Source organism: Zingiber officinale, chromosome 8B (assembly GCF_018446385.1).
Source record: "Zingiber officinale cultivar Zhangliang chromosome 8B, Zo_v1.1, whole genome shotgun sequence".
NCBI classification, from domain to species: Eukaryota; Viridiplantae; Streptophyta; class Magnoliopsida; order Zingiberales; family Zingiberaceae; genus Zingiber; species Zingiber officinale.
The window spans coordinates 13,876,990-13,896,968 of record NC_056001.1 but is presented as its reverse complement, the minus strand read 5'-3'; the positions used below and the strand labels follow the sequence as shown (position 1 = coordinate 13,896,968).

Below are 19,979 nucleotides of genomic sequence, written 5' to 3'. Positions count from 1 at the left end.
TCTATAATCGAATTGTTTGCACTACCGTACGTCGAAGCGTGGATTCGTATGGACGGGTGAGATTGGTCAAGAGATTGGATCCCCAAATTTTATTTAGTTTAATTTTGAGCCTTTCGTGTATTTCAGATGATCCACGTATAATTGGATCTTAATGGCTCGTGCAATTTGTCCTCAGGGTTTAGCGCAAGCGGTGGACTGAGAAGCGCAACCGGCGTATGTACCTATATTTTTATGGCTCATGCAATTTATCCAAAATTACGTATTTAACTATAAATATATTAAAACTATCCCCAATATTTTTGAGTATAAATGGATTTGCTTAAAATACGAGCACTTCTATTAAGACTATCGAGGTTAACTAGTAATTCTTATTACGAATTCGAGAGACAAACTATGATTTAACAAATTTCCTCGGCACATTTCTTAAACCCTAATTCCCTATCAAAACCACCTAATTCGCGATCCTAAATCCTAATCGACCGTAGAAGAAAGGCCCACCGGAATTGGGAGCGACTGTGAACGAGAGAGGTCACCAATCTCTATCCTCCTGGCCTTCGATTTCGGTTGACGTTGTTTAACGACGATCGCCGGCGTCATGGACGCTATCATCAAAAGCCGTCCCCATGCTCACCGATCGATCGTCCTCCGTAAGCGCCGCCCCGAGGAATGCGTGGAGCAGCGACAGGACCAGCCGGCGGGGCCGTCGCCATCGAAGCCAGAGACGGCGGCCGAGGCATCGGGTGGCTCGCCGCCGTTTGCATTCCACGAGATGAAGAGGGAACTTGCCGAAACGGAGAGAAAGGAGAAGGTCGCGGCGTGGAAGACGAAGGTTGAGAAACGGAAAATGCTGATGGATTCTGATAAAAATGAGGTCTTGAAGAGGTTCAAGATGCTTTTGACTGTCGTCGAGAGTGGTAAGGTTTTGGAAAGGTTAAATTCTCTTTCATTGCTCTCGTCGTCTCCTCCTCCTCCTCCTAAAAAGTAAGGAGATGACTAGAGTTTCTTTCAGCAAATCTGCAAGAATTGATCTTGTTTTGCTTCATTGTTTATATATTTATATCCTTAAATTGGTTGAATGCTGTTACTAAATTGAAAATTGAGATATTTAAGTGTCAACAGTTGCGAGATCTGAATCATGAGTGTTAGTTTTTGGATATGCCTCTTGATAACAAGTTTTTGGGCATGTCAGAGTTTCCCTTTGTCATTCGATTTTATGGAGCTTTTAGTATCCCTTGCTCGAATTCCTTTGTTCTCCCTGTGTTCTTGTTTGATTTTGTTTCTGGATATGTTTTTTGTTTAGTTTTCTTATGGGAAGCACATCAGATAGATAGTTGTCGATATTTGTTTATAATCGTCAAGGTCATGTATAGGAATTGCAGAGTGGTATATTTCATTAAAGATTTGTATGTCATATACTTCAGAATATGATTTATGAAGTTCGATAGTTTGATCAATGTGGAAAAACTTCTTGATAACATGTATTTACCAGAACTTCCTTTGTTATTGTGATTTTGTACAACATTTATTATCTACTGCTTGAATTCTTTAGTCCTGCCTGTGTTTTTATTTAGCTTGATTACTGGATATGTTTTTCTCGTGTATTTTTGTATGGGAAGCATATCTGATAGACAGTTGCTGATATCTTTGTCTATAATTGTCAAGGTCTTATATTGGGATTGCAGAGTTGTATAATTAAGAATGTGAATTATGAAATTGCTGGTTTAATTAATGTGGAAATACCTCTTGACACCCAGTATATGGAGATGTCAGTTTCCTTTTGTTATTTGATTGAGTACAACATTTAGTATCTATTGCTCGAATTCCTGGTTCTTCCTGTGTTCTTGTTTGGTTTGATTATTGGATATGTTTTTAGTGAATGCCAAAAGGTGTCAGTGAATGAGGGAACTGTTCCATTCACAAATCAAATTTACAGTATCAACAAGGATTGATTCAGTTTCCTGTATAATCCTGTGATAACCTCAGATCCAATGTGCCTCCAAACTACTCTCAATTGCAAACAATTCAGCTGTAAGAGCCCCTGTGACTTTCAGCATTTGTTGAATTTTGACTCCTTTTAACTGGGCCATTATTAAGTGTAGCCAACCCTCAATATACTAATGGGATTCTTAATATAGATGAAGAAAACCACTGAGTGAGACCTCCCAACTGAACTATCGTTGAGTGAGCAATGTCTCTCCCTTCATTTTACCATGAGAGTAGGCGTGTGAAAACTAGCTAGGGTAAAGTGTTGTAGTACTCCCACACCCACTGGATAGAGCAAAAATGATTAATTGCTACTAATTATAGTTATCCTTTAACCCTAGCTATGTTTTGTTTCGGTTCGATCACAACCTCTTTAGGCTATTGTGAATTAGCGTAGCTAGCATAATGCAGCATGTATATAATCTCTGCAACCTCGCCATGAAGAGAAGTGTCTCATACCCTGATCAAGAAACACATAGCACCAAAACCAGTATCACCAGCCCAGCCACAAGGATCGAGTCATGACTCGGATGGTACAAGGTCTGAAATGACCCATCTTCAATTGTAGAAGAAGCTTTGGATGACTCGGATCCACCATTAGATGAGTCTTTTGTAAGTTAAATAGATTGATGGATAATTCATACTGATTCCAAGGGTGATTTAATCTTCATGTTGTTTTTGAATTCTCAGTACTTGTGAGGTAGCTGCAGAGGTGATAGGGGAGGTGCCAATGAATGGAAAGTGTGTATTCCTGTTTTTATTTCATTTTAAAAATTAAATGGTAGAGAAATTATCTAAATCAAGCTCTTAATATTTAAATATGTACACATCGGATTCGATGGGCAATATAATGAATGCTATCTTTCTTGGGATTTTGATTTTAATTTATTAAGCTGCTGCGCCAATCAACTTGTTGAAATAAAATCCATTAATTTTGCCTTTTTTTAAAAAATACATCTAACCTATGAGATTAAATGGGCAAGTTGTAATTTAAAAATATTGAATTTTGTAGTCAACAAATTAAATGTTTAGGTTGATTTCTAAATCAAATTATTGTAGAGAAACAATAAAAAAATACTTTATACAGAAAAATGCTAAAAATCTTAGTTGGACATTTTGAAATAGAAGTTGACCTTAAAGCTAACATAATTATTATTCTTGATAAACGATCAGGGCTGTACTACTACTAGGGGAGTTTGGATTATAGTGTTTTATTTTTTTAGGGAAAAAGTAATTTTTCAAAATACAAAAAAAATACATCATGGATCTTTTATGGAAATTTCAATTCAGTATTTTTAGTGGCCATGACAGTGAATGTATTTTTAACCGAAATTTCAAATTATAGAAAGTGGCAATAAATAGATAAACCTCCAACAAACAACCTTAAAAATGGTAATAAAAGAGCTCGAGCTGTCGAGAAAGCTTCGCAACCGTTGCGACCTCGTGTCGCGTTCGTGCCCCCAACGACGAGATTTCCACGCCCATTCTATGAACCCTAGGTCCGCCCTCCCCCCGCCGTGTCCTGCCTGGCCTGCATCGAATCCAGCATCGCCGGTAGCCGGCGATTTCTAGGATTCCCCCAGCTCGACTTCCTCGGCCACGATCTGAAGCCTTGGCGTCCCGCAGCGACTGGATCTGGCCGCCGTGGATGGATTCTAGTCGTATTCCGTAATGTGTCGCCTGGACATCGTGGGGCGTAGAGGGAGCTGAAGTCGGTGTTCTGAAAACGGGCATCCTTTGCTGGATTTGCTCACGTCGGGAAAGGGTCGATCTTGATTGGTAGAGGTGGTCAATCCTCGTCCAGGAGAGTTCCTATTTGAAAATGGACTTGCCTGATATCAGCGAGGAATTGGCCCTTACAGAAGGGCAGATCAACGATATATTTCGGGCTTTATCGTAAGAATTAATGACCTTTCTTAAACAATGCATTTATGTAGGACGAGGAGGAATTTCTTTTTCTTGCTATTTTTTTTTTTTGGAATTTAATTTAGTAGATATTGCAAACGACAATCTCCTTATCAATAGATATTTGCAAATGGCAATAGACTGTTGTGGTACTTATCAATTATTGTATGGTTAAAAAATTAATTAGGAATTTTTTTTAACATAAGTATACTATTTTTCATGTTTCTGTTTTTCTCCAAAAGGCAGAAACGTCATATACTTGATACTAATGCTCTTGGCATCTAGCATAATTGTGGTTCAGAAGTCGCAGCCTTCCTTAATTGCTGGAAATTGTAGTTTGTTTAGACAATTTAAGTGACATATAATAATGATTCATTGTCCTGATTTCTTATGGATATATATTGTAATGATTTAGTACGTTGGTTGATGGTTTTGCAGAAGTGGATTTCAAAAACTGGATAAGATCAAGGATGCCAACAGACGAAGTAGACAGTTAGAGGAACTGACTGACAAGATGAGGGAATGCAAGAGGTACACTCATAGAAATACTCTTTGTTAAAGAATAGTCACTATTATTATTTAGTTTCCTCTGTGATAGTTTTTTCACTGTTTTTGTTGTCTTTACCCTATAATCACAATTGTCTTATAATTGGAACTTTGAATAATTGAGTATATCAGACTTATCAAGGAGTTTGAAAGGGTCGCGAAGGAAGAGGAGACTAGGAATCCACAGGATAAAAATAGGATGTTGAATGAGAGAAAACAATCAATGGTACCATTTTCTTCAAACTCTTATGATACATGATTACACAATCCTTTTATTGCAAACATCAACTTATTAATTCATTGACTTTGCTTGAACAGATTAAAGAACTGAACTCATATGTTGCTCTGAAAAAGCAGTGAGTAGTTCTGTCCCTGCTATTTATTTTTTCCTCATCTGAAGTTGATGAAATTTTGGTGTTTATCCTACTTTTTTGCATTCGACCTATTTTTATGTTTACAGCAGAATGTTGTAAACATTTTTCCTTAATTATCAATTGGTTAAAACATGGTGGCCTTCTCGTTGATAAAATGTATCATTGATATGGAGTGGAACATCAACATCTTTCTTTTCTGAGACTTGATAGTTTATGTTAGTGAGGTTTTTACAATTTGGAAATTGGACAACCAGAAACACAAGCTGATGAATCCGTGTGAAGCAAAGTCTCTATGTTTCCTTTAATCATAAATGCAATTCTTAGTTTATCTTTCTTTCTTATTTAGAGTATGACAAAAAACATTTCAATCAATGCTTTTGCAAATGGATATACTAGCTAGGGTTTGATTTGGTTGAAATTTTAGTGTGATTTAGTCAAGTTAACAATCCATTCTTTTTTTTCTAATAGTTTTGTCACTAATTTTCATTTATTGAGGTGATTTGAGTTATTCTTTATGATTGTTTGTCTGTCTTATTTAGAGTAATCACAAAAAACGGTTCCATCAATGCTTATATGTTTGTAGTAAACTGAAAATCTAGTTTGGACTGATTTGGTCTAAGTTTTCTAGCATTTAGTCTAGTTATCAGTTCATGCTTTTTTTGCTTACTCTCAATAGCAACATCATTGATTTTGCAGTTTTGAGAGAATATAATGTTCTATATAACTTGAGTTATTCTTTTTAAATGCCTTTTCAAAGAATTTTCTGGTAGAAACAGCACTATAAAATTTTTGGACTTTCTTGTTATAGATGATCCATTTTAATTGCCATCGACAATGCTTGCCCTTTTATTTTTCTGTGATTCTGTTGTTACTCTAGTATTGAAGGGGAGCCTTAGCGCAACAGTAGAGTTGCTACCGTGTGACCTAGAGGTCATGAATTCGAGTCTCGGAAATAGCGTCTTTCAAAGTAGGAAGGCTACGTACAATTGACCCTTCTCCGGGACCCGCGTTGGCAGGACCTTCGTGCATCGGGTTGCTTTTATTGTTACTCTAGTATTAGTTCTGTTAATCAATTTATTTAATGAGTTTCAGAATAGCTAGGGGGTCATCTTATGTTGAGTTTATGATTTATGAGCTAATCATAAAATGTTTGAGTATTACAACCAAAATTCTGTAGTTTGTTATGCATTTGCTATTTAGTATTATCATAATTGGAAACAATATTGTGCTAGCAGAATTATTAAATTACACTGTTGAAAATTCTGCAAGTACACAATATGTGGCCTTCCACTAAGGCGAAGTTGATGTGAGTTATGCCTGCTAGAAATTTTATTGCATTGATGATTATACCTTCTGCTACTCCAATGCCAGAGTGACATGGAAATACAAATAAAAGCTAAATGAGCTGGAAAAAAAATAGTTGAAGTGTTTGTTTGATTAGTCAAACCTTTTCTTACTTGACAATAAACACTTGGATTTAGCAATAAGTGTTTGTTTATCCTTGCATTTCACTTGCACACACATAAAGTTGTCATGTTGGCGATGATTGCTTAACTAAACCTTGCAATAGTTCCTTTATAAATTGCTTTTGGTTGATACAGGCATGCAAGTGAAAATAAAAGGATTGATCTCTTTGATGGACCTGGTGGTGATGGGTTTGGGGAAGAAAATGTTCAATTGGCATCATGTAAGTATTCTTTTTCGTGGCCTATAGTTTCATTGTCTAACTTCAAGTGCATTTAAACATACTGAAAAAAAACTAACATTTTAAAAGGAGATGATCAAATAGTATTGTTTAGAACTCTTGACTTCACATTTGTCAAAATGGATACATCATTCACATTGAACTTAACGTCACATTTAAAATCATTGAAGGTTCGTAAGTGTTCGTTTGTAGTTCTGAAGAAAGACACTTCACTCTACATAAAATTATGATGTGGTTGCTGTGAGGACAATAAGAAAACAATGGCGGCCCTTCAACCATAAACCTTTTCCAGAAAATTGTTCACTATCAGACTCTGGTTTAACTTGTAGGTATTTGTTTGGTTCAACATGATAATAAATTTGTAGTGGTTACTTTGTGTGAATAAAACAATGAGTAAATTTATTGTGTAATCCATTCTGATCCACCCATATTATCAGTCTCATGTCCAAGTGGAAACGTAGCATTCCTAATTAGGAATTATTTATCTCATTAGTTATACATCTGCCATTATACCTATGCATTTTGGACAACCTTCTCAACTTTACCAAGTCAAGGTTAATAGAGGATCTTCTATGGTTTTCTTCTGATGTTTTTTTTTTGCAAGAAACAATTGGAGAAAATCTAAAAGCTGAATTTCTTGTCTCTCAGCGATGACAAATCAACAGTTGATGGATCATGGAAACCATATGATGGATGAAACGGATCAGACTATTGACAGGGCAAAGAAGGTTTATTCCTTCAATTTGATTTCATATTGTTCTCTAAATTGACCCCATTTTTCTCAATTGAGTCATTAGGATATGCTTGAACTCCTTTAAATTGCACTGTGGTAATTCATCCTTAAGTCTTATTTAGATAATTGAGATCACACAGGTTTTTTATTGTTCATATTTCATTTGAGAGATAAAAGGAACATTTTCTTATGTATTGTTCAACAAGGAAAGGAAAATAATTACTTGTATATTGAATGCCTAATGAGGTGATTATTCCTCTTCTATTTATGATAGTTTCTAGTATTCTAATTAAGATTTTGCTTTTTTGTAACATGAAAATTAAATTGGTTTTCATTAACCCATGCTATTCCATAGTTATTTGCAAAGTTCTGGTATTTAGTTAACTTTGATTGATTTAATACATAGGTTGTCGAAGAGACCATCAATGTTGGAGCAGAAACTGCAGCTTCTCTCAAGGCACAGGTCAGTTAATAGTCACCTTATAGACACAAGGAAACACATTGCTTCCAGTATTCCTAAAACCTTCTAAAATATGGCAGACCGAACAAATGAGTAGAATCGTAAATGAACTTGATTCAATCCAGTTTTCCATCAAGAAAGCATCTAAACTGGTGAAGGAAATTGGAAGACAGGTTGGTTTCTCAAGAATTTATCAGGAGGCTTATCTATCGTCCTGTTTCAGTTCCAAACTTATCATGGCGAGTATTCTGATTATGTATTTTAGGTGGCGACTGATCGGTGCATAATGGCGATGCTCTTCCTTATAGTGATGGGAGTTATAGCAATTATAATTGTAAAGGTGGGTGGTTATTTAGCATTAACCCTTTGATTCTCATTTAATTTCCTTATTGAAGATACCATTAAAATATAAAATCCATCACCAAACCTAGAATTAGCCTATTAGACTCCAACTTATCTGGACTAAAATGTTTTCCTCTTTCTGATTAAAGGCTTTTATGAAACTCAGTTAACATATTTAACATGGAATATGTAAGGCTATTCATGACTTAGCAAGTTTCAGCTTGCCCCCAGAGTTTCCACCCATTGAATGTGATATTACATTTTTTCCTCCCTACCTTTGCAAAAAAAATCTTACCATTTTATTATTGGGTTTTGCACCATTAGGTCAAGGTGATGATCAATGACAAAATAGGATTTGAAATTTCTGTTTGCCCATTTTAATTTATCTCCTTTACAAAATGTCTTGTGACACAATGCTTCATAGAGTTTTTAAATTCTTATCATGCTTCATAGAGTTTTTAAACTCTTATCATTTTATTCTTAATAATTGGAATTAATATTTTTTTTTGCACGTGATGTGACATAGGCATGGGATACTAATCCTTGCATTATTTTGTTCCATAAATCAATGTTGTTAATGCGTAGGGGTTGTAAAGTGACAAGAGCTTGAGAACTTTAGGACAATTTGAATAGGACGACCATTACCTGGACCACACCATAGGTCAAAACATTACTATTTTACAAGTAAAAAAATAATCTTCTAGTTTTTTATAGTAATATGTAAATTAGCAAACTCGATGGGAAAAGAAAATAAAAGAAATTTCCTCTTTATTCGTTCATTTACTTTTAGTTATTTGTAACCAAATTTCCTCCGGTAATCCAGCTTGTGCATCCAAATAACAAAGACATAGTGGACATTCCTGGACTTGCTCCTCCAGCTGCAAGGAAACTTCTGTAATATCTATATCACTATTGGATTTCATATTCTTCCTCATGCACGGTAGTTTTATTTGCCATCTATTATTGAATACTTTCTCTATTTTATGTGTTCTTTTCTTTTGTTTTTTCATCACTTTTTATGGTCAGAACAACATTTTGTTTTATAAAGATGTATATGGTCTGCCTTGCTTAAATTTCACGGTTTATTTATATATTTGTTCGAAAGTTTGAAACTGCATTTGGAACAGTCTGATATTCTTCCTCATTCAATCTAATATTTGTCATCACTCAGCTTTATCCATTGTGTTGCTTCCTTTGATTTTTTTTAACCACTTTTATGTTTTTTTATCAGTATAAATTTTGATTAATCAGAGCAACATTTTGTCTATGAAGATGTATATGGTATATATCCAACCCAAAGTTTATGGTCTATTTCTGCATTTGTTAACTGAAATTGCATTTGGGACCGTTTGAATCTGATGATCCTTAAGCTTTATTTGAAAGGAGAGGAGATAGGATTTGAGGAGGGAATCCATGGAGTTATTTACTCCTGTTCAACAATCGAGAGGAAGGGAGCTAAAATATCTTAATGGTTTGCTTGTTTGTGCCTTAACATCTCTACCTTCATTTACGCTAATCCTTTCTTCTGTTGGCTACAATGCGACTGTTACCCGAAGCCGTCACGCTCATTGCCAATGACACTTGTTCACCTTCGTGCTCCCTTGCATTCGTTGCCCATTGTTGATTCTCACTGTGAGTTTCCAGAACACGAAGCTGACCAGGCTAAATATTCGTCACAGTTGCTTGTTCTCATAGTTCACCAAGCAAATGAAGAATATCTCTAATATCAAGCACCTTTTCCCTTTTATAATTATACCTATGTTTTCTGCTTTCAAATTTTGATTTTAAAATCCGAAAAAACAAGTCTACCAAACTGAGTTATAATAATATTATCTAATATTATCCCAACCCTTGGTCAAGAAGTCTTACGAGTACAATTCCGCCTCTATTATTGTTATATTTTTCACTTTGAATGTACAACAATTCAATTCCTGGCGTCAAGCATTCAACTCGGTATGCCACAAAACAAGATTCACTACCAAACAATCCCAGAAAAGCAAGTACATTCTTTTATATCATAAAAGACATGGGCAATAAAAGGCAACTTAATACTCGTTTTACTTGTTCATTCATGATGTCAAGCAAGGACAAATAAATTGTCGAATAACTAGCATCAAGATCTCCAATAACAAACTAGATCTACCATTATAAGTGAAGTTGAAAATTGCATAAAATGTCCAAAAGACAGAACTAGAAGAGTGAGGTTCCCTTCCCCTTTTTGTCTCCGCCAATCTCAAAATGCTTGCACCTCTGAAAAAGAAAAGGCGAACAGTGTAATCAGTTCCAGCTGAAGAATCCTGAATTTCCAGTGGATTATTACTAGTGTACCTTTATCGGATGCTGAGAGTAGTGTTTGCAACTCTGGCATTGCAGCTTCAACACAATCTTCTTGGTTGTTTTTGCCTGCAAACCAACACTTCTTGCATGAACACTTGCAACTACTATGAACAGAACAAACTGTGGCATAAACTTATTCATAATATGCTTTGTAAATTGGCAGAAGCCAATCCTGAAAATGATCGCCAATGCTTCAGAAACAGTTCCTCAAGGAACAATGGTTCTAGATACCTTTTTGTGGAAAACAGGCTTCGTCTGTCCACCATAACCTGACTGTTTCCTGTCATAACGGCGCTTTCCTTGAGCTGACAACCTATCTTTTCCCTTCTTGTATTGTGTGACCTTGTGGAGGGTGTGTTTCTTGCAAGCTTTATTCTTGCAGTAGGTTTTTTTTGTCTTGGGAACGTTCACCTGTCAATAGAATAGAATGATAAATCAGCAATATCAGCCATCATGACAGAATAGAACTTTCTAAAAGGAAAGAAAAAACCAAATTGATGGAGGTTTCTCATTGGGTAAGTCAAATTAATTAGAGTTAGACATGCGAGATCTCAAGAAAATTGTTGTGTAAACATGTAAATGACGTGAACACTATTTACAAAGATATTGTGTAAATGAAAACTCAAAGGCTAGAAAAATAGATAATAGTCAACTCCAAGTGTTTTTTATACTACGGTTACTCTAATGCTTAAAATAATGACTTTAAATTCTAATAACCATTTAATCTCCAATAAAAATTCCAGTTCCCATGTTACATTTTTCCTCATAAAACAACAGATTCATCTATTAAATAAAAATGAAGATTAAAATGACATTTTTCATTGGGAAAAAACACATAACAAAATCTTATCCGAGCACTGACTTGCGCCAAGCATGAGTTAGATGGATTCTATAAATCAGTACCAGTTCTATCCTTTAAGTAGATGTTAGTTCCATATTTTCCCAATGAAGTGAACAAAACCTTTTTTATTTTATTTCCCTTCTAAATAAAGAAAACATATTCATTGAGAAGAAATTTATAAGATGATTGATCTCTCCAATCCAACGATTGTGTTAGTGCTAGATGGCAAGCAACCCTTCGGTTACAATTCAAAATTGCAACTCCATAAAATATATTGGTTCAACTGATGTTCACAGCACAATCGTGAGACATGGCGAAGGAAGCAGACTAAGGCAGCATCCCAGATCGTAAATACAATTAAAAAAAAATATTACGAGACAACGATGCTCCTTTATCACCAAGACACTCCCTATTTTAAATGAAAGCAACAAAAACATAGCATCACAAATCTGTACCGCCTCACCACACAAAATTTTCATTCAAAATTCAAAATAACAGTACTTAGAAGAAAAGAAACCATGAATTTCAAATCTGATGGAGAAATAGAGCAGATCGGATTCTCAGTACCATGGCTGCCGCTCTGCGTCCGCGCTTTCGCTCCCAAGCCTTCCGAGACAGGACGGCCGGATCTGGGACGCTGGTTATATATAGTTAGGTTGGCGATTATCGATCTGGGGCTAGGGTTTCGAATCGTGAGAATATCGATTTTGCCCTTTCTCGTATTTATAGATGGGCTTATGGGATCAGGAGCCTAAAGCCCAATTAATAAGGGACAATGCCTTTCTGTTTTGATGTGGACTTACAAAATAAGGACGGCTACTAAATGCGCAAGTAAAAAACTTATGGTTGTGATTAATTTAAATATTAAAATTTAACCTAAAATGATTAAACAAGACAGAAATGTTGAAAAATAGCATAGTTACAAGGAGCGTCATCAGCACAGACTAAGTTTGAAGAGGAGAGTAGTTTTGACCAGGCTCTCCTTGCGGTGCGGGTGAGCAACCTGCCTCCGCTTCACGCCCTCGACGGGCGTTGAATTTTCTATTCCAAATCATGCATCTCAAGCCGCCTTATCCTTCATTTGCACCCACACATGCGCTCCTCCGTCAGCCACTATATATATTTCAAACATCATACAAAAAGAAGAACAGCAGCAATTAGTTTAATTTCTCCAAGTGATATTATTTCCCCAAGTCAAGGAAATGAAAAGAAGCTTGATTATATATGTCTGAAACTTTAATTAATAAACCCAATAGCTAGATGGGGAGGATTCCTTGTTGCGAGAGGGAGAGCGTGAGGCGAGGACAGTGGACGCCGGAGGAAGACACCAAGCTCGCCTCCTACATCCAACAACACGGCACTCGCAATTGGCGTCTAATTCCGAAGAACGCTGGTAAGTTAGTAAAAGAGGCTCCTCTCCAATCTGATTAACAATACTCTGCTTTATAAATGCAACTTCAGGCTTCATTTCTTTTAATAGGATTGCAAAGATGTGGAAAGAGCTGTCGACTCCGGTGGACAAACTACCTTCGCCCGGACCTCAAGCGCGGCGAGTTCTCGGAGTCCGAGGAACAAACCATAGTGAAACTGCATGGCGTCCTGGGAAACAGGTAGAATAAATTTAAATCTATATTAAAATTAGCATTTAATTCAGATTTAAATTAGTTAGATGTAGCAGGTGGTCGATGATAGCAGGGCAGCTGCCGGGGCGCACGGACAACGACGTGAAGAATCACTGGAACACCAAGTTGAAGAAGAAGCTGACGGGGATGGGCATCGACCCCGTCACTCACAAGCCATTCTCCCATCTCATCGCCGAGATCGCCACCGCGCTCGATCCCCCGCAGGTTGTTCACCTCGCCGAGGCCGCCCTCGGCTCCTTCAAGGACGAGATGCTCCATCTGCTCGCCAAAAAGAGCCCTGCTTCAACTACGTGCTTCAGTTTAGCTTCCGGTGTTAATAATATTGGGGACGAAAAAGTTATTGAACTAAGCTCCTGCGACAAGGTCTGGATCGAGGCCATGGTGGATGGCTGTGAACCGCCGTCGTCGAATGGAATGCAGCTGTCCGGCTTGGTCGACGACGACTTGGGGGGAGGGTCCGCGTGGAGCACCGACGCCGGTGGGGGCAGACGGTGTGGCATTGTGGGACTGAACGGAAAAATTGAGGAGGAGGGAGTGGGAGAAAAATTTGCAGGAAGAGAAGGCGCCGGTGCCGGCGTGTTGGGATCCGACTGCGTTCCCTGGGATTTGCCTTGTGATTTGATGTTGATGCATCCTTAATTAGGCCGTGTTCATTTGGAGGGAAATAAGCGAGCAAGAAAAGCAAATAAAATGGTGTTTTTTATTTTATTTTATTACGAAAGACATTTTTGTTTATTTTTTTTCCTTCTATTTTATTGATAAATGCAACCCGGAGTCTTTTTGGGTCTATGCAATTAAGGCCCATCAAGCCCATGAACCCCCTATCGTTTCTATACATTCATAGCAATCTTATCCAGCGCAGAAGACCGTTGCATTCGGGCGCTCCTTCGCCCCATCCTCTCGCTCGCTCTCTTGGGCGGAGATGCTAGCGCTCAGCTTGCTCCATCTCTCTTCGTCATCCTCCAAACCCTCACCCTTCGATCTCCTCAATCCCCGCCTCTTTCCCGTCCTCCCAGGCGCCATTAGCATAGTTGGACCTGATCTCCCATGTCGATCACGTCTCCCCCACCGTCGCTTCAGGATTCTCCGTTCGCGTTCGGAGATGGAGTTTCATGTACCCACATTTCCTTTACTTTCTTCTTTTCACTTTTCGGTGTCGGTTTCGCCTTGCCGACGTATCTCTTTCTGCTAGGTAAATGCAGATCGTGGTTGTCATAAAAGGGGGCTGGAGATCGACGCTGATCGGATCGTGGGAGTGGAAGACTTGGATTTGCCGGTGGATATTTGTGCAACTCGAGTTCTGCCCTCTGCTCTTTCGCTGGCGGCAGGGTTTGACAAGATAAAGGTGGCGGTCGAGGAGTTCAAGGTTAACCCACCACGTACGAGGAGCGGCGTCATGAGATTCCAGGTCTGATAAAGATTTAGCACGAATCTTGCCAGGATTACTCAGAATGGCTTAATCCCTTAATATTTTGAAAAATTACTTGGAACTAGCACCGCTTCTGGTCTTCTGCATACTCTTTTCCAAGTTGCTAATGAACTTTTTGCCTCACCATTAAAAAGAACACCCATCTTTGGTTTAGGGTTTAGGGTATTTGATCCTACTATGAGATCATCGAAAAATGAGCCGGTAAGCTATCTGAAATGTTGACTTAGTCGTCATGACCTGAAGTAAGAAGAGGGTGAGTTGTCTCTTATATTGACCAAGTCGTAGAGTCTCTAAGAGGGGGGGTGGTGAGCTATCCTCATTGCCAAAAGAGCCAGGAGGAAGGTGGGGCGGCCGGAGATGCATGTGGAGCTGTAGAAGTGTGTCACCCAGCATTGTGGGAGGGTTCACTCGCCTAAAGAGCCTGCTAGGAGTAAAAGAATGAGGGAGGGATTAAAATGGATGCCGCAGTGCCCCGGCTCATACACGTTGGCACTCAAATCAGTCTCCAACGGGAGGAGATGAGAAGATGAATAGTAGTAGGCTAGTAGAAGTGGATGTGTGTGAATGTATATGCATACCTCTATCCGTGAGAGTAGATGCCTTTTGTAACACAAAGGGGTGCGATGTCATATCCGCAATAAAGAAAGTTTCCCATCACCTATGTCCAGTACGGTAGAAGTGGGTCACGCTATGTCGGCCATACTGCTCCACGTGTCCTGATTGACCATATGCTGCTCTAATAATCCACGTGTTGCTCCACGTGCTTTTGATCTGTTGGGGTAATTATGCTAGAGGTGAAGGAGTTAGAGCGTTCAAACGACAAGATTGATCGAAGATGAGCTGGGTGCCCAATCGACGGGGCCGAGTGGAGAGGAGCTAGATCGGGATTGGCGAGGCTAAATAGAGAGCTGGATTAGCGGCTGTGGAATCGCTCCTGAGCAAGGCAAGGGTGTTAGGTCGGAGAAGACCTCGGAGACGAGACCTAGACAAAAAGAAGCGTAGGTCTATCACAAGAAACGATCTCTGCACCCTCCTTGCCTCGGTGCTGGAGCACACGGATGGCGAGGGCAAGGAGACCGGAGGGCTTCGGGAGGCAGGGCACAGCCGGGGTGCGCGTGCGCGAAGGCGGGGCTTAGAGGTCGGAGGGCTATAGGAGGCAGAGCACAGCGGGGGTGAGCGGCAACGGGGGTGCGCAGCGGCAAGGGCTCGAAGGCAGGAGGACTTAGGGATGCGGAGCACAACAAGGGCACGCGGCAAGGGCTCAAAGGTTGGAGGGCTCCAGGAGGCTTAGAAGCAAAGCCGCCTATCGTGAGAGAGATAGAGAAGGCGGTGTGAGGAGGTAGTGCAGGAGTATCTTGAGGTAGTGGAAGACGAGAAGGATCTCGTGGAAGCATAGGGAGGCGAAGAGGGGCAGCAGGCGGACAACGATCTGCGGATCTGTGGATCTGCTGGCGAAGGCATCGAGGGAGGTCGTGAGGCTGTCTAAAAATGAAGCCTCCCAAAACCCTAGCAAAACCCTAGCTGGGTTGTGTCCCAAAAAGGGGGGAAAGCTGCCAGAGGTTGATCCACGTCTCGTCGGGGGTCTGGCGGGCTCTGGCAATGATGATGTAGAGATTGGAGTTGACGGTAGAGATGAAGGGGTACCTTGGATTGGACAGGAGAGGGGAAAGGAGGGGCAACATTTCTCGGCCCCTATTGGATTTAGAAGTTGTTCAACCGAAGGAGAGGAAGAAGAAGAGGGTAAATTTGTCGCCAACGCTCCTTCGTGATGGAGGATCGACGAAGGTGGTGAGAAAGAGGAGTCCCTCAGCGGTGTGAGGAAGGGGCGTCTAGGAGATGATGGTCGTAGTGGAGGACGGATGCGGTTGCTCACGTGGACCATGGAACAGTGTCGGCGGTCGGGCGTGTAGAATGAGGAGAGGTGATCGGCTAAGGCCGGAGGCGGTGATGGTGTGAGGGAGGAGGAGCTCGCATGAGAAAAAAGGGGGATCTCGTAAGAAAAGGGGGCCTTAGGGAAAGTAGAGGGGAAAACCAAAAATACCCCTCTTTGTCCACGTGGCGATATCAGTCTCTCCCTCAAGTTTAGTCGAAGGAGACGTGAGTTTGACTGATTGGACTATTATATTGTGGCGATATGGGTGAAAGAATTGTCGAGCTTGTCATGAGGCTAAATCGCTAGGTCGGGGCTAGGATATCCGTGCTTGTCGTAAGGCAAAGTAACTTTCGACTAAGAAGTCAGGGAAAGAGTCGCTAAGCGTATCGTAATGTTGAATCGCTTTCGCTAAGGAGTCGAAGAAGAAATCGTTGAGCCTGTCATAAGGCTGAATCGACTAAGATAGTCGTTCCTTTCTTAAGGCGGAGTAGCTTTCGACTAAGGAGTCGGGGAAGGAGTCACTAAACCGATCGTAAGGCTGAATTGCTGTCGCTAAGGAATCGAAGAAGAAATCCTTGAGCCTGTCATAAAGTTGAATCACTAACACAAGGATAGGAGCTTCGAGCCTATCATAAGGCTAAGTGTCTTTCGACTATTGAGCCTGTCATATGGCGATGTCGCTTCCGACTAAGGAGTCGGTGAAGAAGTCGCTAGCGCAGGGCTAGGATATTTGTCTCTATCGTAAGGCAATCCAAGCCTATCGTAAGGCTGAATCGCTTCTGACTAAGGAGTCGGGGAAGAAGTCGCTAACACGGGCCTAGGATATCCTGCCTGTCGTAAGGCAATCCAAGTTTGTTGTAAGGCTGAGTCGCATCCGGCTAAGGATTTAGGGAAGAGGTTTCCCAACACGAGGCTAGGATATATGTGCTTGTCGTAAGGCAATCCAAGCTTGTCATAAGATAATCACTTCCGACTAAGGAGTCGGGGAAGGAAACTCCGCGTCTATCGTAAGAAGAATCGCTAGCGCAGGGCTAAGGGCTCCGAGCTGTCGTTTGGCGAATCACTAACGCAGGGTTAGGGGCTCTGAGCCTATCATAAGGTTGTGTGTCTTCCGACTAAGGAGTCAGAAAAGGAAACTCCGAGCATGTCGTAAGGCGAATCGCTAGCACGAGGCTAGGGGCTCCAGACCTGTTGTAAGCCGAATCACTAATGCAGGACTAGGATCTCAGACCTATCGTAAGGCGAATCAATAGCACGGGGCTAGGGGCTCTGAGCCTGTTGTAAAGTTAAGTGTCTTCTGACTGAGGAGTCGGGAAAGAAAACTCCGGGCCTGTTGTAAGCTGAGTGTCTTCTGACTAAGGAGTCGAGAAAGGAAACTCCGGGGTTGTCGTAAGGTTGAGTGTCTTCGAGTCGGGAAAGGAAACTCCTGGTCTGTCGTATGGAGAATCGCTAGCGCGGGGCTAGGGGCTCTGAGCCTTGTCATACGGCTAAGTGTCTTCTGACTGAGGAGTCGAGAAAGAAAACTTCGGGCCTGTGTAAGACGAATCGCTAGCACAAGGATAGTGGTTCCGAGTATGTCGTAAGGCTAAGTGTTTTCCGACTGAGCAGTTGTTGGAGAGTCTGACTGAGAAGTCCTTGGAAAATTCTGATGGAGAAATCATTGGAGAGTTCGACTGAGAAGTCATTGGAGATCCGATCGGAGAGAGTTCGGTTGAGAAGTTATTAGAGATTCGACTTAGAATTCTTGGAGAATTCCGACGGAGAATATTTGTTTGCTTGACACCAGGGAGGTTGAGTCCTGAAAAGGACATTTGCTGATGGAGATCTCTAGTTCGAGGCCAGTTATGTTCTAGTCGGGAGAGGTTGAGCCCTAAAAAGGACAATTACTAATAAACAAGGCTAGTCCAAGATCAAGGGATATAAGTGCTCAATCCCAACTATGTCCAAGTCGGGTGAGGTTAAGTCTTGAAAAGGGCAATTGCTGATAGACATTGTTGGACAGAGATCAGGGGATATAAGTGCTCGATCCCGACTATATCCGAGTCGGAAGAGGTGTCCTGAAAAGCACAATTGCTAATGGATGCCACTGGTCGAGACCAAGGGATATACGTGCTCGATCCCGACTATATCCGAGTCGGGAGAGGTTGAACCTTGAATAGGACAATTGCTGATGGATGCAACTGATCCCGACTATGTTCGAGTTGAGAGAGGTTGAGCCTTGAAAACAATAATTGTTGATGGATACTGTTGGTCCGAGATTATGGGATATAAGTGCTCTATCCTGACTATGTCTGAGTCAGGAGAGGTTGAACCTTGAAAAGGACAATTGTTGATAGACGCCATTGGTCTGAACCAGGGATATAAGTGTTCGATCCCGTTGAAGGAGATAATAGCTCGATCCCATGACTTCTGAATGCTCGTGGAGTTGAGGAGTGAATAATAAAACTTGATCCCACTAAGGGAGAGAATAATCTGATCTTGTTGAGAGAATAACTCAATTCCCACTGTCTGCGGAGTCAGGGAGAGAATAGTTTGATCCCTTAACTCTCGAATGCCTGCGGAGTCGGGTAGAAAATAATGTGCTCGATCCTGTGACTCCTGAGCGTCCGCAGAGTTGGGGAGATAATAGCTCGATCACCCTGAAGGAGAGAGTGACTCCCCTCGACTCCCTAGCGTCTATAAAGTTGAGGAGAAGAATATGCTCAATCTCACGAGTACCCTTTGAGTCGGAAAGAGAATAATAATACCAATCCCGCTAAGGGAGATAATAGCTTGATCCCTTGACTCCCAAGCGTCTACGGAGTCAGGGAGAGAATATAATAGGACTCGATACCACTGAGGGAGAGAATATAATATGAGCTTGATCCCTCGACTCCCTAGCGTCTACAGATCGATAAGAGAATATAATAAGACTCAATCCCGCTAAGGGAGAGAATAAGCCGCTGAGAGAATAGCTCGATCCCTCGACTCTCGAGCATCCGAAGAGTTGATGAGAGCATATGATAAGACTCGATCCAGGGAGAGAATAACCTGCTCCAAATGAGAGAATAGCTCGATCTCTTGACTCCCGAGCATACGCGGAGTCTTGGAGAGAATATGATAAGACTTGATCCAGGAAGAGAATAATTCAATCCCTTAACTCCCGAATATCCACGGAGTCGAGAAGAGGATCCTTCTGAGAGAATGACTCGATCCCTCGACTCCCAAACGTCCGTGGAGTCGGGGAGAGAATATAATAGGCTCGATCTCTCGACTCCTAAACGGCTGCAGAGTCAGGGAAAACAATGGAGGCGACTCCATAAAAATGACATTGATTAACAGGCTGAGATATATAAAAACTTGATGCATGAAATTTGGATCTCCTGCACCGTCCGAGGATCTGGAGAGTAAGGATCTTGCTCGGACAAAGACTTGTAGACTTCTAGCATAACGTTCGAACGAAAATGACCCCCAAAAAATTCTGTTTTCCTACTTGGCGACGACATATTTGTTTAAATCATCCGAGGTCATAGTGATGGTAGGGAGGTGATGGTAGGGAGTTTTCCGGTGTCATTCATCTCAACGTCTCAATTTAGATATATGTTCCCACAGACAACGCCAATTTAATCCTGCTCTGAGACCTTCAAAGAACAAGCCACCGGTAAGGTGTCTGGAATGTTGATTAAGTCGCCATGACATGTAGGAAGAAGAGGGTGAGCTGTCTTCGATATTGACCATGTCGTGGAGTCTTCGAAGAGGGGGGTGAGTTGTCCTCGTCATTGGAAGAGCCAGGAGGAAGGTGGGGTGTCCGAAGATGCTGCGAAGATGT

At 40.9% G+C, this 19,979-nt stretch overlaps 4 protein-coding genes across 8 annotated transcripts in view; 3 read left to right on the top strand and 1 right to left on the bottom strand.

Annotated features, from left to right (window-relative positions):
* Positions 1 to 776: 776 nt before the first annotated feature.
* Positions 777 to 9,141, top strand: LOC122017480 (novel plant SNARE 11-like). 2 transcript variants are annotated; one of them, XM_042575112.1, is made up of 10 exons: positions 777 to 914; positions 4,327 to 4,419; positions 4,567 to 4,660; positions 4,753 to 4,790; positions 6,410 to 6,495; positions 7,162 to 7,241; positions 7,653 to 7,709; positions 7,787 to 7,879; positions 7,972 to 8,046; positions 8,872 to 9,141. In XM_042575112.1, the coding sequence occupies exons 2-10, from the start codon at positions 4,403 to 4,405 to the stop codon at positions 8,944 to 8,946; spliced, it is 615 nt and encodes a 204-aa protein (XP_042431046.1). In that variant the 5' UTR covers positions 777 to 914; positions 4,327 to 4,402; the 3' UTR covers positions 8,947 to 9,141. The 2 variants fall into 2 exon arrangements, with proteins under 2 accessions (XP_042431046.1, XP_042431045.1); XM_042575111.1 differs by lacking the exon at positions 777 to 914 and adding an exon at positions 3,380 to 3,879.
* Positions 9,142 to 10,082: 941 nt separating this feature from the next.
* LOC122017481 (60S ribosomal protein L36a) lies at positions 10,083 to 11,945 on the bottom strand. The gene is made up of 4 exons (XM_042575113.1): positions 11,794 to 11,945; positions 10,617 to 10,796; positions 10,377 to 10,451; positions 10,083 to 10,298 (listed from the first exon to the last, which is right to left on the bottom strand). The coding sequence occupies exons 1-4, from the start codon at positions 11,794 to 11,796 to the stop codon at positions 10,239 to 10,241; spliced, it is 318 nt and encodes a 105-aa protein (XP_042431047.1). The 5' UTR covers positions 11,797 to 11,945; the 3' UTR covers positions 10,083 to 10,238.
* A 541-nt stretch (positions 11,946 to 12,486) lies between these two features.
* On the top strand, positions 12,487 to 13,508 carry LOC122013532 (transcription factor MYB80-like). Its single transcript, XM_042569802.1, has 3 exons — positions 12,487 to 12,619; positions 12,707 to 12,836; positions 12,905 to 13,508. Exons 1-3 carry the CDS (start codon positions 12,487 to 12,489, stop codon positions 13,506 to 13,508), a joined length of 867 nt encoding a protein of 288 aa, XP_042425736.1.
* A 227-nt stretch (positions 13,509 to 13,735) lies between these two features.
* LOC122017478 (protein PHYLLO, chloroplastic-like) overlaps positions 13,736 to 19,979 on the top strand; it is a 46,749-nt gene continuing 40,505 nt past the window's right edge. For all 4 annotated transcript variants that reach the window (XM_042575108.1, XM_042575105.1, XM_042575104.1 and 1 more), the window contains exons 1-2: positions 13,736 to 13,983; positions 14,062 to 14,277. Coding sequence is in view for 3 of the 4 variants with exons in the window: in XM_042575105.1 (XP_042431039.1) it covers positions 13,792 to 13,983; positions 14,062 to 14,277 (408 nt within the window). In the remaining variant the exon portion in view is untranslated. The remainder of the gene's footprint in view (positions 13,984 to 14,061; positions 14,278 to 19,979) is intronic.

Coding starts and splice junctions, on each gene's coding strand:
- LOC122017480 (XM_042575111.1), top strand. CDS start 3,806: ATGGACTTGCCTGATATCAGCGAGGAATTGGCCCTTACAGAAGGGCAG. Junction 7,880..7,971: donor TGAAGGAAATTGGAAGACAG/GTTGGTTTCTCA, acceptor TATGTATTTTAG/GTGGCGACTGATCGGTGCAT. Junction 8,047..8,871: donor TAGCAATTATAATTGTAAAG/GTGGGTGGTTAT, acceptor CCGGTAATCCAG/CTTGTGCATCCAAATAACAA.
- LOC122013532 (XM_042569802.1), top strand. CDS start 12,487: ATGGGGAGGATTCCTTGTTGCGAGAGGGAGAGCGTGAGGCGAGGACAG. Junction 12,620..12,706: donor TCTAATTCCGAAGAACGCTG/GTAAGTTAGTAA, acceptor TTCTTTTAATAG/GATTGCAAAGATGTGGAAAG. Junction 12,837..12,904: donor CATGGCGTCCTGGGAAACAG/GTAGAATAAATT, acceptor TAGATGTAGCAG/GTGGTCGATGATAGCAGGGC.
- LOC122017481 (XM_042575113.1), bottom strand. Junction 10,452..10,616: donor AGCCTGTTTTCCACAAAAAG/GTATCTAGAACC, acceptor GTTGGTTTGCAG/GCAAAAACAACCAAGAAGAT. Junction 10,299..10,376: donor ACTCTCAGCATCCGATAAAG/GTACACTAGTAA, acceptor TTTCTTTTTCAG/AGGTGCAAGCATTTTGAGAT.